This window comes from Humulus lupulus, chromosome X (assembly GCF_963169125.1).
Source record: "Humulus lupulus chromosome X, drHumLupu1.1, whole genome shotgun sequence".
NCBI lineage: Eukaryota > Viridiplantae > Streptophyta > Magnoliopsida > Rosales > Cannabaceae > Humulus > Humulus lupulus.
Genome location: NC_084802.1, coordinates 184,956,429 through 184,973,281, shown reverse-complemented (window position 1 = coordinate 184,973,281; position 16,853 = coordinate 184,956,429). Strand labels below are relative to the sequence as shown.

Here is a 16,853-nt window from a genome sequence, read left to right as displayed (position 1 = left end):
GGTGGTTTTAGAAGCTTTATTATGCCTAGGGGTATAATGGTCTTTTGGTATTTGGATATATATGATGTATGGATGGCTGTGAAATAGAACCCAAAACAGAGTTTGCTTCATCTTCTCCTTCCCGTACATTCATCTCCATAGTTTCTCTTCTTTGGAATTTTGAGCTCAAGTGTGGAGCTAAGCTAGGAAATCAAGGGGCTAAGGTTGTGGTTTTAGTTCAGTCATTGGAGAGGGTTCAATACCAAGTTTGAGGTAAGCTTTGATCATTACTTTTCTGGTTTTGCCCTGTTTTAATGATAAGTTTCAGCTTGTGTTTTTATGGAGGATTGTTGGAATTGATGGAGGTTTTAGGGGGTTGTCTTGGGTTATGATGAGGGAGAGTTTTGAGTGTTGTTTAGGGGTTTAAATGGGTGTTTGAGAGAGGTTTGGGTGGTGTTTAAGTTGGGTTTGAAGGGTTGGTTCTAAGTGAAATCGTAGAGGAAGAAAAACAGGGGTTTTGGCTGAACTGGGTGTTGCGCCGCGGCATGGCCAGGGTGAGCCACGACCCTTGGTGAAGGCTGGGTTTAGGCGCCTCTGTTTGAGGGGCGGGCCGCGGCATGGCCAAGGAGGGCCGCGGCCCTTAAGGCATTTTTGGGCAAAGTGAGCTTTTTAGCATGGGGATTCAAGTCTAAGGCCTCGGGATTGAGCCTACTACCCGGTTGAGTAGTGTTTGAGGTCCCGGAGGTTAGGTTTTGGTTTGGGAACCTTTTATTATTCATTTTATTGATGGAATCCCATAATTTGGTTATGACCAGGTAACCGCTAAAGGACCAAAAATTCGATCGTTCTCAGGGTCACTCTTTTATTTGTTCTTGCTCGAATCGGAGGTAAGAAAACTGCACCCCAAGTGTGACATGCATGGATATTTGTAAGGCATTTTGATTGTGTAATATGGACACGGATTGAATATGGATGCTTAGCGTATGTTGTTCGCTTGTGCATAGCACTGACTAATTAGTCAGGTTTGGCAAAAGTGCTAGTATCAACTGTGAAGCTGTGACTGATTAGTCAGGTTCGGCAGTGGTACTGGGCACTGGTCACGATGCACTGACTTATCGGTCAGAATTGGCAAAGGTGTTAGTGTCAGCTGAGAAGCCGTGACTGATTAGTCAGGTTCGGCGGTGATACTGGACACTGGTCATTTAGCGCTGACTTATTAGTCAAGGATGGACTTAGCGTGGTTCACGCAAACCAACAGAGATTAGATCTAATCGACCATTAGCATTGAATGACTCAAGGAGCATTGATGCCTGACCGAACCTGAGGGTCGATGAACAAACAGAGCTTGGAGGCTAGTGGCTTACTTAACAGCCACTCTCCCGCTAAAATCATGTGATGTTCATTTGCTTGTTGAAGGCTTTATGTTTAGTATGATTATAATGATAATCATTTGATAATGTTTATGAGAAGTGTTATGTTTTCTTGCTGGACTTTGGCTCATGGGTGCTATGTGGTGCAGGTAAAGGGAAAGAAAAGCTCACCTAGCCTTGAGTGGAGAGCTGATGTGGTGGTGTGTACATATGCGGCCGCTTGACCGCCACGGTCATGGTGTTCTCAGAGGAACTAGGGGGTTTACCCTATTTTTGCCGCTTAGGTCGGCGGGATTGTAAATTTAAAACTGTAATGACCATTTTGTACTGAGAACCACTTGTAAATGTTTTGTTTAGCTCTGCAGAGCAGTTTGTAATAAAATCTCCATTTCTTTTTTATTGGTTTTATACCTTAACATGTTAATTACACCTAGAGCACGTTTTTGACCAAAGGACTCAGGTAACGAGTCAAATTTCCGGTCCACCGTTCACCGTAACTGTTCTGGGGTAGCCAGGGCGTTACAAAATTCAATCACATGCACCCCAAAATATAGAAATCACAATGGCCGAGCTTAGAGCTCAAAAACTCAACAGTGCAATAGAAATCTCAGAACTTAAAGCCAGAACTTCTTACCTTTGATGGATGAATTCAACCTAGGTTATCTTCCACACTTCCTTAGCCTTCACCTCCTCAAATCCTTTGGCTTAATTCCCTAGAATTCCCACAGAAACTCAGCTTAGAAAACCAATTCAACACCAAAACCAAGAACTGAATAACAACCTCAAAATCTTACCTTAATTGGATGAGTAATCCTTGCCAATCCCTCAAGCCAAGTAAAGAAACCTAGTGGTGAGCCTTAGCCTAAGCCTTCTCTGAAGTTTAGCTCCAAATTCCAGAAAAATTGGTGAAGAGAAACCTAAACCGCGTAAGGGAATAGTGCCCTGCTTTCCCCTTCTTTCTTTTCTCCTTCTTTTCTTTTCCTTTTCTTTTCTTCAGTCTTCTAAAACTTTCTACATAATCCACTAAGGCATAAAAGCAGCATGACCCTTATCTCTGATTTTAAACACCAAAAGACCAAACTGCCCTCCCATTCAAAACTAAGCTTTTAAGCCTCCTAAGGGCATTTTGGTCATTACACCCAATTCCTGCTAATTCCTCAAATGTCTCTAATATTTATCGCTTACTTCCCGACACCCAACTAATCACCAATTATATTCCTCAATATCAAAATAGACTCCAATATATTTCCTAAATTCCCAGAAATACCCCCAAGCCAGGTATAAATCCCCGTCGTGACTTTTTCGCTTAACCGCTCACTAGGATCGCCTCGAGTCACAAGCTACAAATATATCCACATAATAATGTAGTCTCAACAATTTATCACAGTTATTTACATTTATGCCCTCAACGGGCCAAAATTACGAATATGCCATTCTAATCTAATTAGGGCATACATGCATACTAATACACATAGTCATGCATCACAGATATCCAAATAATCATACAACATGCTTTTAATCGTTTAAATTACATATAATCTAGTTATGCCCTCCCGGCACACTAATCAAGGCCCTTAAGCCTTATTAGTAAATTTGGGTCGTTACAACTATCCCCTCCTAATGAGAATTTCGTCCTCGAAATTTACCTAAACAACTCGGGATACTGATCCCGCATCGTTGACTCAAGCTCCCAGGTCGCCTCCTCGACCCTACTATTCCTCCACAACACTTTAACAAGAGGAATCGTCTTATCCGTAGTACTTTATCCTTCTGATCCAAAATATGAACCAGTTGCTCCTCATTGGCTAGATCTGTCTGCAATTCCAAGTCTGCATACCTTAACACATGTGTTGCATCTGAGACGTACTTCCGGAACATAGAAACATGGAATACATCATGGGCTCCTGACAACGATGGTGGCAAGGCTAACCTGTAAGCCACCTGACCGACCCTTTCCAGGATCTCAAAAGGTGCGATGAACCTAGGGCTTAGCTTGCCCTTCTTCCCAAATCTCCTCACCCCTCGCAGTGGTGAAACTCGGAGAAATACGTGGTCCCCAACCTGGAACTCCACGTCCCTACGCTTGGGATCAGCGTAGCTCTTTTGTCTGCTCTGTGAGGCGAGCATCCTAGCTCAGATCTTCTCTATTGCTTCATTTGTCCTCTGAACCATATCTGGCCCCAAATACTTCCTCTCACCCATCTCATCCCAATGATTAGGTGATCTACACTTCCTCCCATATAACATCTCGTAGGGAGCCACTCCAATTGTTGATTGGTAACTATCGTTATATGAAAACTTAATCAACGGGAGATACTTACTCCATGACCCCTCAAAGTCGATCACACACGCTCTGAGCATATCTTCCAATACCTGAATCGTCCTCTCAGACTGTCCATCAGTCTGAGGATGAAAGGCTGTGCTGAACTTTAAATGAGCTCCCATAGCCTTCTGCAAACTACCCCAAAACTTGGAGGTAAAGATAGGATCCCGGTCTGACACTATAGACTTAGGAACCCCATGGAGATGCATGATCTCCCTCACATACAACTCTGCATACTGATCCACAGTGTATGTCGACCTCACTGGAAGAAAATGGGCTGACTTGGTGTATTTGTCCACTATCACCCACACCAAGTCATGAAGCCCTACTGTTCTGGGTAAACCTCCCACAAAATCCATCATAATATCCTCCTATTTCCACTTGGGAATACCCAAGGACTGAAGCAACCCTGCCAGTCGCTGATGCTCAGCTTTCACCTGCTGAGTCCCATCGATTTCTATCAAGGTGAACGATAAACTTTAGAAAAAAATCCAGATCTAAGTATTCCCAGCCCTGATCTACCAAAATGCAATATAAACAAAAAAACAGTTCGAGCCCTTACCTTCTACGATTTCTGGCTCCTTTGATTGTCCCTTCGAATCCGTCCTTCTGATTTGTCTATCCGAACGTTTTTCCGACACACCAACGTTAAGGAGGACTCATATTCGATCAATGCCCAGGGATTTTAGAGAGGAAACGATGGATTAGAGGCGAGATTCTAGAGTTTTTTTGCGGGGGTTTTGCTTCCCTTTTGCTCTGACACCGAGAGAGAGAGCCTAAGAGAATAGAGAGAGAAATTGGAAAACAAATGAAAAGGGTATTTTGTGGAAACACTAGGACAAATATCACATGTCAATAGTGGTTAGCATAGTTTTGAGTTTGACCCCATTTATTGTATAATTACCCAAATTTCCCATTTAAAATGTATTTTTTTAAGAAGCTAGGATTCCTAACTTTTTTCAAAAGGCCTTTTTTAGAAGTTATTTTTCAAAGCAGAATAATTTTTATTATTTCTAATTTACTTATAAAAGATCTTTTTTGAACTTTTTATTAAAAAAAACATCTTTATATAAGATATGAATCATGACTTTTACCCTTGTCTTAGCTTTCTAAATAAAATATTTCATGCAATTTAGAAGTGTGTAGAATAGGATACAAATTTATTTATTTTAATGCGCAATTCAAAATCTAATATATTTATTTATGTTAATGCATAATTCAAGATCTAACATCTAAGCTTGTATATTGCTAAATTTGACTTTATTGTTTGGCTTTTCTGTTCTCTATATAATTACCAACATAAATTATCATTAATAAAGTGAAGATTACATTTTCAATATTAGTATATTCAGCTATACTTTAGTATTAAATCATATTATACAGTTTCTTTTACAAAGTTACAATCAAATAAACAAAATAGTTAAATTACATTAGATTGGTTGTGGTGTACTTGAGAAAGAACTCCTCGTCTACACAATGCTCGAGCATCACTTTATAAACCTCAATAAGGAGTCTCGGAAATCGACTTGAGAAGTAACCATCGAATCCCTCAGGAACAGGCCCTAACAATTCTTGAATTTCTCGAGGAAGTTCGCGGTAGTGATTCAACTTGTTTCGAATGACGCGCAACAAGTCTCGAACGCTGCCATACTTGTATCGCCGGTAGCGGCCGATGTTATTGATGAACGCAGCTTCCAACTTTTCATCCCATTTCCCATTCACTGCGACGGCTGCAGTACTTTCTAATGCATTCAAGAGTTCAGATTCATTCTCTCTATCTTCTAGTTCAACGCGATCGCTAGTGTCTCGAAGAAATGAGAGTCTCATCTCAGAACTCCAAAAGAAAGGATGATGCAGTACATCCATGGCTTTTGGCCTAAAAATTTATTAGAGCCCCTTATCAAATGTTCATTTTACAAAAACCGTAAAAGGATTTCGTACTCTGGAAGCTAATTTCTCCAAACTAAACTCTATGCTATAATATAATACGACTGAGAAAGAACCTTACCTCAAGTCAGGATTGGGATCCAAGAGACGAGTAAAAAGGTCCATAGCTTCTGGCATATTCTCCACCAAGAATAGGTCTTTTCGGTCGTTCACAATATTGACATCACGCTCGATGTTGTCGCCATACGGGTGTTTACCCCCAGTAACACAAAAGAAGAGAACACAACCTAAGCTAAATAAATCTACGGCCCGTGTTTGGCGCTGATGAAGAAGTTGCTCTGGTGCTTGCCAGCCTGAACTCCCATATCCTACGGTTGAAAAAAATAAGAAGATTTTAACTCCATAATGTAACCTGCCTAAATTTTAACAATTCAGATTCTTACCAGTAGCATGCTGTGTTATGGATGATTGATCTCCTGGGAGTTTTTTACTAATTCCCATATCTGAAAGTTTTGCAGTTAAAAATCTATCCTTGTTGATCAAAACATTCTGGGGTTTCAAGTCTCGATGTATAATGCCAAGTTCATGCAGATGGACAATCCCAGAGACCACATCCCTATAATTGAGAGCACATATTTGGTCATAAAATACACTCTCATGATAGCTCGTCATTGATACTACTCAACATACACACACATAAATCTATCTATCTCCATATATTTATATATATATATATATTGAACTAGGCTCCTAGAATACAGAATCTGTATGGACATTTTTGAAGTTAAATTCGAAACTTAATAAGTAATAACTCTAAAACACAAAATAATAGTAAATTTGCAAAGAGGAAAATAAATAATAGGGAAGGAGATTTAACAAACCTCAGCAATTTCAACAACTGAAGAGAAGGGTATCCATTAGCTTTCCACAATTCAACATCCATGTTCTTCTCCTGTATACTGTATAGTTGAAGAGTATACTCATCTACAAGCTCTAAATCCTGATCCTTGGCAGTAACTTGACTTTGAAAAGTCTTGGAGCAAATATAAATCAAGTCATTCAAGCTGCAAATACAACGCTCCAGAGAAAGATATACAAAGTCTTGATCATACTCGACTCCATACCAACGAACAACATTTGGGTGTTGATCAGAGGCAATTAGATTCTGAATCTCTTTCAAAGCCACATCATGATGAGTCCGCACAAGCCGTTTAACAGCTACAGAACGACTGTCATAGATTCCCTCGAGTACAACAGTCCCGTTACTTCCCTTAGCAATTTCTTTACTGGAAACAACTAACTTACCGATTCTACGTCCATCAATACGATCACTGGTATCCGTAAATGTCAACAGGAAGTTATTTTTACTTCCTTCATCGTGAGCATCTCCAGCCTTATAGTCATCATTGGTGTACTGTAGGCTTTTCTCATTATTGGCATTACCCTTTTTGTTTCCCAATCTCCGAGTTTTCTTCTTTTTGGGAACAGCGACTTGCACTTTAAATTCCTCAAACGTCTTTTTCAATTCATTCTGCTTCCTAAACTTGACATAAAGGTGAAAGATAAAACCGATGACGAACATAAAGGCAAAATAAAATAACGAGTTGCCATAACCTTGTGTGGGCAGAAATGGAATGATATATTGTAAAGGAAACCTTGCAACAATTCCAGCTGTTAACGTCATGAAGATCATTTCAGTAACACCACTGTCATTTACCCCATTATTTTCATTGCTAGGAGAAGGCAGGGCAAGTACCTGTCCGCTTGTAGTGTGTTTGGAAGCTATTGGAATTTGGCTAAAAGGTACTGGGACAAGACTGAGTTCGGAATCAAGCTTAGGCAAAGGGAGCGGACTGCCACCAGGAAACCCATTAAATCGTTTGTCATATAAAGAAAGTGACTTCTTCCAGCTATGATCACGAATTCTCAGGATGACAGGCTTAACCTCATGAGGAAACTTAAAAGTTGCATCAAAGTCAGAAAATGCCACATTCCACAGAACTTTTCCAGTGACGGGAGAATGGTGCTGCAATGCATAGTCTGTTCTTGTGATGTAAAGGAGTTGCTCAACTGTTTCAGAGTCCTCAGCCCCAGATGATAAGAACTCTTTGGCATCTTCCTTCAACATAACTTGATTTTCTACCTCATTCTGAAAACCCAATACGGATGGAGTATCTGCCAAATTATATGTCCGAATTAGCTTTCCAGTATTAGCATCAACAAGATAAACGGTACTTCTCCTTGATCCTACTGTGACTCCTCCATCCTTAGACACATGTGGAGTACTTCGAATGTAGTCTTCCACAGTCTTTGAAGGTTTCTGAAGCAAACAAAACATCATAAATCTCATAATGCAACCATAAGATTTAGAACTGAAAACCCATACAATGCAAACTCGATTATGTGACAAGAAAAACATAACAAGTAAACCTAACAATACAGATATTTTCATGAAAAGGTTAAATGGTGTACCACTTTTGTAAAGGGGTTTCTACGATAGAAATATAGTTGCCAATCATCATCAATATCAGCGTACTCAATTACGGGCTCAGATGCATTAGTTTCATTAAAATTCTGATACGAAGCATAGATAGGAAATCCCGAGGACCATGACCATACAACTTTCCTCGAATTAAAGTCCCACATATACACTTCTCCATCAACATCAATAACTAGTGCTACTGCTACATCTTTCTTGCTGAAGAACAAAACACCGCAAATGCAAAAATTAAAATAAATATATACAATTAAGAAATTTAAAAGACAAAATTGACTTGATTCTGCTACTCACTTGATAACGGGCAAAAGGGAACTATATTGTTTGAAGGTGGTGGGATTTGAAAAGGTAAGAGAGGTTTCTTCATTGGCAAAACATCCCGTTAACGAAGAGAAGACAATCTTCAGCAGAAGAAGAAAGATGAAGGGCCGTCTCATTCGTACAATTCAGAAAAATTTGGCCTTCAAATTAGGACTGATTGGTTCACGATTGGCACACTGTATTTTTTATAAAATAAAATAAAATAAATAAATAAAAGTGAATATGAATTAAGAATCTAAATTTAATTACTGATTTTTTTTAAAATGTAATCAGTTGAACTGTCTAATTATTATTTCTAAATTTTAAAATATTGAGTCTGTGACTGGTTGCAAATTATAAAAAAATATAACAAAAAATAAAATATATGATTGATTGAGCTGCATTAAGAAACAATTTTAATTTAACCGAAATTTTATTTTTTAACTACAAATTTTATTTAATTAAAATTTAGAATAATAAATTAAATCACATCCTAACATAATAAATAATTAAAAAAAAGCCTCATAACATTCTATCTTATTAAAATAGGATTAAATAAACTCATACCATCATGCATGATCAGCATAATCTTTCTTTCATTCATCCAAGCATTATATAAATTATCACAATCATGCATTTATACTTCAATATATTAACTAATGAGAAACTTTTCCATACTAGTTCGCTACTAAACTGCAAATAAACTACAAACGAAAGCTAGAATAACCATCTCTCATACACTAAAAAACATATGAACTGAACATACTCGTCAAGTATGGCAATAATTTAGAAATTTGGGCTAAGGTGGTGAGCCTATAGTAAGATTAAAATATGTGGAAATTATTAATCAAAGAATAATCTTTTACTTTCATGAAAATTTAAATTTGTTAAATTACAATTTACAATATATTATACACACGAAAGGCCTATTATGTTTGGCATGCAAACAATCAAGTAAAAAACAATAACTTACATAATTGAATGGAACTAATGTACGCGCGCACAGGCACATACATATTACATAATTGAATAGAACTAGCGCGCACACGCACACACACACATATTACATAATTAAATGGAACTAATGCACACGTGCACACCCGCATATTACATAATTGAATGGAACTAATGTGCGACGCACACCCACATATTACATAATTGAATGGAACTAATGTGCGCACACGCGCACACACATATTACATAATTGAATGGAACACACACATTACATAATTGAATGGAACAGACACATTACGTAATGGAATGGAACCAATGTGTGTGTGCACACATGTTACATAATTTAATGGAACTATTGCGCATGTGCACGCACACACACGCACAAACAAACACATTGTATAATTGAATGGAGCTAATGCATGCGCGCGCACACAGGCACACACAAACAAGTTACACAATGATGCGCACACGCGCACACGCATACACACATGTATTTATATATATACACACATTTTCAACTCCAAAACAATTATCTAATAAAGACCAAGTCACTGTCTGCATTTTGTGTGTGGTCAACAATTAAATTTCCTGTTCTAACATTTTGAGACGCTAGTAACAAAGCCATACAGCCTCGACCGATCCTATTTCCAAAAAAAAAAAGCAAGGACAGATTTTGGTGGTTCTAAATGGAGAACGTCATCTTCATTCTTCAAAGTTTCTTGCTTGACTAATCAATGCCACCTTAATTAAAAATTGTTCTTTCTTTCTATTAGGCTGATACATTTCACTAGATCTTTTCTTAATTTTCATTTTAACAGATAAGTTTTCTTTATGTAATTCAAAATGACAAATAGATGAAAAAACTACTAATTTTCTTTTTTCTTTTGACAGTTTCTATCTATAAGCTCTTACTGACTCTGACTGGCAAACAATATTAAACCATCAAAATTTAGTTATTAGTTTAAGCATACGTTTATGTTACTTTCGAACTTATAATTTGTTATGAAATTAAGAATTTATAGGTAAAATTCATAACAATATGAATTATAAAAGTCCGTTCAAAATTCTAGTTGCCTTCTTCATCTTCCCTACTACAGAAACAACTGAGATTCTACTTGCAAGTAATTAAAACAGTGATTGGTGGCACATAGAAATGGAAGATTCTAGAGGATTTCCAGCCTAATCTCATGCTAAGTAACTAAAAGATTTTGATATATAATTTCTTGACAAAATAATTGTAGAAATAGCTGTCAAAAGATGAAACATATTTTTAGAAAAATGAAACATATACAACAAAAAGAAGAAAGTTAATTTAATCTAATAATGGGTGTCGGTACATAAGCTATAGTATACTATGGTTATTAAGAACAAGGCCTCGCTTATCCTACTAATGAGTCATGATCAAATTTTTCCTAAATATATTCATAACTAACTTAGTGCAAAAATACATCTAGAAAAACCTTTTCAGTATGGTAATACTCCTTGGAAAATAACATCCCAAAAGTCGGTCCTCTCTATAATGATAGTAGTTGATTTTTATCCTGATTATCAGTTGTAAGAGAGATTAGGGTAAGGCATCGGGAGGTTCTAACCAACCACGCTGAATAATACACACTCTTTTCATACCTCACCTTGGTCATCATAAGAGGACCATAGTAAGCATCACAATACCCAGTTCACTGTAACATTACGAAAAAAGAAAAGATTATCATGAATATTATCATTAATATATGCCCCAAGGTAACTAATATGCGACTGTATGTGCTCCCACAAACACGTGCTTTTATTACTATTGTAGGAAATATATCTTTTGATTCTAAGGTAGGAAAGAGAGCTTTTGCTAATGATTCTGGTGTCAATGAGAAGAGTAAACTTAGATTGTTATGGAAGAATTTCAACAAAATGCTGAATGAACCTTCTATCAATATGTTTAATAACAGTAATATTAATAAATATCATAATGAAGTTGTGAAGCTGTTGAGAGATTATAAATCTAAATTTCAGGAATTAAAAATATCAATGAAGATTATAAGTTGCACTCTTTACAGACACAAATCGAAGATCTAACTATGAATTTTGATGAAAATAATGCGTTTCCAAGTTCAATTAAATTGATAAAGATGTTAATTGGGGATAATTCCATTTCAGCAAAGGAGTATCTAAAGCAGAAGAAGCGTGGATGTCCGAAGAGTGTTTAGCTAATCTGAATGTGTTAGGTCTATATAAACTTGAGGCAATAATAATTCATTAGGGTCTGTGTCAACTGTTTAAAGGATTTACCCGCTGTTAGGCTATCTACTTTGATCGAACAACTTGATAATACAGTAAGAGTTCAAGCTGGAATGAAGATAGCAGCGAAGTTAAAGAAAAGCAAAGTGAGTAGGAAAGATTATGATATCGGGGTCTGCTTGGTTGAGTTCTTGGTTGAACGAAAATTGATTATTGTGAAAACTGTAAACGGCTACACAGAAGATGTATTACAAGTATATATGGGGAAGGGTGCGTTAAAATGTCTCGCTATGTGCAATTTTGACATAAGTCTCCCACCGATTAAACTCAATCTACCCATGGTGTGCAAACCATTAGATTGGACATCTAAGAAGGGGGATTCATCTAGAACGTTAGCTGATATTGAAGTTGGATACTTAAGCGGAGTAACGGAGGATTTCTACAATAGGTTTCGTCTATTATCTTCTCATGACAATGAGAATTTCTATATCCTGTTGAAAGACCCACGTCTGATGTGAAATGTATTGAATAAAGTTCAATCTCAAAGCCTTATCAATTACAATTTTTCCACAGAGACATTTTGCGACCTTTTAGAAGAGGTGGATATTCTTATGGATCAACGTCTAGCGAAGGTGAATCCCTAAGGCGCATCTGACCTATTGAGGTCATGGCCACTCAATTCAATCTTCTGTTTCTAATAACTTCCATAAAAGTTCAACAGTTGTCATTTCAATAGCAAAATTTTCACAGACATTTTGTCAAACATTAAATATCAACTAAACAGAATACAAACCTCTAAGAGTGAATTCAACCAAAAACTTAAAGCATAGCAAAAGCACAAAGATTGACAGAAGATGTGAGATACAAGGGCATCAATTCTCAAATTCTCCAAAATTAGGTTTCACATCTCATCTGGTTTCAGCTCAAATTCTCAGTCGGAATCAAATCAAAGGCCAAAGGCCAAATATAAGAATCTAAGACAATTTATTAATTAACTACGAAAAAACCCACTTAACAAAAGAAAACATATACCCGAAAATCTAAAATTGGGAATTGCATATGTTAAGAATAACAACATGAAAAAGAAAGGAACCTGCAATGGTGGCCGCGGAGTTCTCAGCTCAGAGTTGATTACGACTAATTCAAATTCAGCTATGGCGATCCAAGGAGGTGGCGGCGGCGCGTGATTTAAGTTCGGCGATGGCGATCCAAGGAGGTGGCGGCGGCGGTGGTGGTTAAAGAAGCTACGGCTGTATATTGATTTGATTTCTCTTTCGGAGTTATTTCGCGACATATTTAGGCAGCCCCACTTCAAAAAAAAAAAAAAAAAATTAAAATAAACTTAAATTTTAAATTGTTTTTCATTCTATTTGTATTTAATTTAATCTTTTTTTACTTATTACAACAAATATTTAAATTGTAATAAAAAAAATAGAAGAAAAATTGTATGCATAAAATTAAGAAATATTATGCTTATTTATTTTTTTAAAATGATAAATGAAGGCTTTTTATAAAATCTTAGTCAATAGCATGCTCATTTTCTAAAAACAAAACAAGTTTACAAAGCTTGTAAGTTGATTCATGAAAGTATTTATCATCTTAATAAAAATTTAATCATCATATATATATAGACCAATCTAATTTTAAAATATTCATAATAAAAACACTTATTGTTGTTTGCTCTTTATTTAACACATTTCCACTGTAATGGCCGAATAGTACTTTTATTATTATATTGAAGAAATTAGACTAAGTGCCCACTTTTAAATAATCATTTTAATTTTTACTCATTTATTAATCCTCTTACTTTTATATCCAGATTTATAATGAATATTCTCATTATACCATTTCTCTACACAATAATACATTACAACAACACTTAGAACCATATGCTCAAATAAGGATAATTTGGGAAGTCTCATGATAATAATGGGTCAAATTCAACTAAATATATTTAGTGTCTAATTTTAGTTAACTATTACTAAAAGTGGGTAGTTCTCAACTTTTCTCTTTATTATTACTTTCTCTTAACCTATAGTGATATTTTTTTATCAATCTAATCAGTAAATTTTGAATATTATTATTATGGGCATTATATTTGCACCCAAAATTTGATTAAGATACTCTATTTTTATTAAAATTTAATATATAATATATATTTTTATCAACTTATGCTCACATTTTTCTATTTTTTCTTTTTTTTCATATTCTAAAAAATATATTTTTTAAATATTTAAATAAAATAAAAATTAAAACAAAAAATATATAAAAACTTGTTAAAGAAATAGTTTTTTTCTAAAAAATTATACATTATTTAAAAAAATTTATATAAAATTAACAAAAAAAAAAAGAATTTAATGAATGTCAAAAAAAAAAATTGAGAAAAAGTGTTAAAATGAGATACAAATTTAATGCTCCTTATTCAAAATAGAAAAATGGAATAAATAAATATAATATTATAAAAAATAATTGTAAATTAAGTTATACAAAAAATAAATCTTATATATTTAATTTTTTTTTTTATAATTTTATATTTATTAGATGGGAAAATACCAGTTTGACCCCTGTGTTTTTCCTAAATACACAATTAGCCCATGTGTTTTGTTAAATGATAATTCAGAACCTGAGTTTTACAAAATGGATCAAAATAGTATCTTATACCCAATTTTGGTAAAAAAAAATTCAAATATAATCTTTCATTCTCAGCTCCTCAACTACTTTCTTCACTTCTCTGAACTCATCGCATCACTAACAACTCGAGAATTGATTTTATAATTGAAAATATTTTGACCAAAATCGAGTCTAGGGTACTATTTTGATCTATTTTGTAAAACATGGTTTGAATTGTCATTTAACAAAAGACGGGAGTCAGTTACGTATTCGGTAAAAACATAAGGGCCAAAATGGTATATTCCCTTAGATATTTTAAAATATTAATTATTTTAGTAATTTTATATCAACAAACTAAACTAATTAGTTTATGAAATATTATAATATTACTTTTACATCTCATGATACTTTCAAATAATTTACTAGGCCACTTTAGTCTACATCACAATTAAAGCTAATGGGTGAATAAGCCACACCTTTTCCAAACTGCCCTATAACCTATATTTAATTACTAATATTTATTTATTATGTGTAGTTATTTAGTATTTTATGTTTATCATTATTTTTCTTCTAATCTTTTAAAATTGATATGACAGTTTAAAAACTTATTAGAAAGTCAATCCAATTTATATACTAATTGGATTAATTATATTTGATGTTAAAGAAAATAGATAGTGTTGCTCGTATTTTTCGAGTAGGTCAACATGTGCGACTACTCGAGAAACACGTGACTTCCTCAAACATGTGTTAAGTCGTGGAACCTAGCGAGGAGCTAGTCAACGAGGAATGTCTAGGTTTCTGAGGGCCATGAAGTGTGTGAACTCTAAAGACCGTAAAGGTCCCGAGTGCACGATCTTCGGGGTAGCCCAAAAGACAATGTTCAAGTAGCATCTCCTTCTCGAGAATCATCCTCAGCCTACGAGACACACTTATCCACAAGTCTGCTTATGAGAGGCGGGGACAACTTTGATATGTTTGCCCACCTACCTTTGACATTAGTGGTAGTTGCCTAGGAACATGGTTGTCACATCCATGCGACCAACAAAGAGGACGTTAGAAGATCAGAATCACCCTTAGAATTAGGTGGTGCGCCACCTAGCACTGACACCACTACCCCAATCATGGTCGTACGCGCAAGGACCTAGAGGTATTTGAGGAGCTACTCGAAAGGCAAAACTTACTGTTAAGTTTATGGCTTTACATTTTTTTAATCAACAATGCATAATAGGAAAAGTTCAATATTACAAACTTTAGATGCTAATCAAGAAACTTATTCAAAGTATGAATGCAAATCTTGATAATCAAATAAACATGTTCATGGCGTGAATGCAGATCTTGAAAAATAAAGGATTAAGTGATTATAAGATGAACATAAAAACATTTAAACATCAATACTAACAACATAAACACAATAGAATGACAAAATACAAAATTAGGGTTAGAGAGATACAACCTTTCTCTTTGAGCAACTTGAATCTTCAACTTGGGGAGCTTCTAAGGTTTATACACAATAAGAATATTGTTGTCCAAAATATCTATTACAAGTCTTCCCTAATTGCTTGAAGCTTCAACCAATAGAGTGAGATTTGGGATTGAACAAGCCTTAAAACTCAAGCAAGCCAAGCAATGCTTGATGAGTTTCGTCGATAAAATTTTGGTATTTGAGAGCTAGAGAGAGAGAGGTTAGAGAGAGATTGGAGAGAGTCATCAAATCTTCCAAAACTCTATAAGGACCCTTTTATAGTGTAGGTACCGTCATTAGGTATAACCAATAGGATTAGAGATAATTAACTCGTCATTTGGAGCTTATTTTACGTGTTTGTATGGACACGTCAAGCGATACGTCGCCTGCATGTAGGCGATGTGTCGCCTACTAACAGGCGATGTATCGCCTGCTTGGGGCGTTTGAGCCCCTTTTCATTTAGGCGATGCAACGCCTCTTAGGAGGCGACACATCGTCACCCCTCTTACTTTTGACCCTTTTAATGGTCCTAAAATTGCTCCAAATGCTACCAAATTTTTTGGGATCCTTAGATACTTCCATGTATCACTTTTTAGATCCATAAAAGTCACTTTTAGATGCCTACTATACAATCTCATGTTTTCACTTCAACTTAAGTGAAAAATAGTTAAATGTTTTGCACCTCATTGTGTAAACAACTTAACCATTATATTTAACCAATTTCAATATTCCCCTACTTAGTTGACAAGTCTGGGCATCCTCGAGGACCGCCTTAAGTGCACTTTACACCATTTTTCTAATTGTAATTTGTGGTTAACCTAGTAATTATATTTCCTATATACTAAACCCCGATTATAGGGTATTAATATCCCTAAGTTGCCTATAAATAGGGTTGCAAACTTCTCGTGGTAAAGGATAAGCGAAATTGTGCATGTAAAAACGCAGTCAAACTGCAATTCCTAAAAGAACTTAAACCCATGCAAGTTCTTCATCAATACAATAGACTTGTGGACCAGACTTAATTAAAAGCTAAATCACGTAAAAATTCTCATTGTCGTTTACATTTCTCTAGTTCTCGTTCATTTATTTATTGTTGACAAAATCTTGCGTCAACAGGTATAAATGACCAAAATTCAATTTATAATTTGATTGAACTAGTTAAGATAAAAATGTTGGATTAGATTAGTTGTACATTATTTAAAAATTAAGCTCAACACAATACATCCTAATTACTTTTTTTTG

General features: G+C 35.4%; 1 protein-coding gene across 1 annotated transcript; it reads right to left on the bottom strand.

Annotated features, from left to right (window-relative positions):
* Positions 1-4,960: 4,960 nt before the first annotated feature.
* LOC133807315 (serine/threonine-protein kinase/endoribonuclease IRE1b-like) lies at positions 4,961-12,848 on the bottom strand. Its single transcript, XM_062245566.1, has 7 exons — positions 12,633-12,848; positions 8,351-8,553; positions 8,032-8,257; positions 6,441-7,879; positions 6,003-6,175; positions 5,681-5,927; positions 4,961-5,548 (listed from the first exon to the last, which is right to left on the bottom strand). The coding sequence occupies exons 2-7, from the start codon at positions 8,491-8,493 to the stop codon at positions 5,098-5,100; spliced, it is 2,679 nt and encodes an 892-aa protein (XP_062101550.1). The 5' UTR covers positions 8,494-8,553; positions 12,633-12,848; the 3' UTR covers positions 4,961-5,097.
* Positions 12,849-16,853: the final 4,005 nt, after the last annotated feature.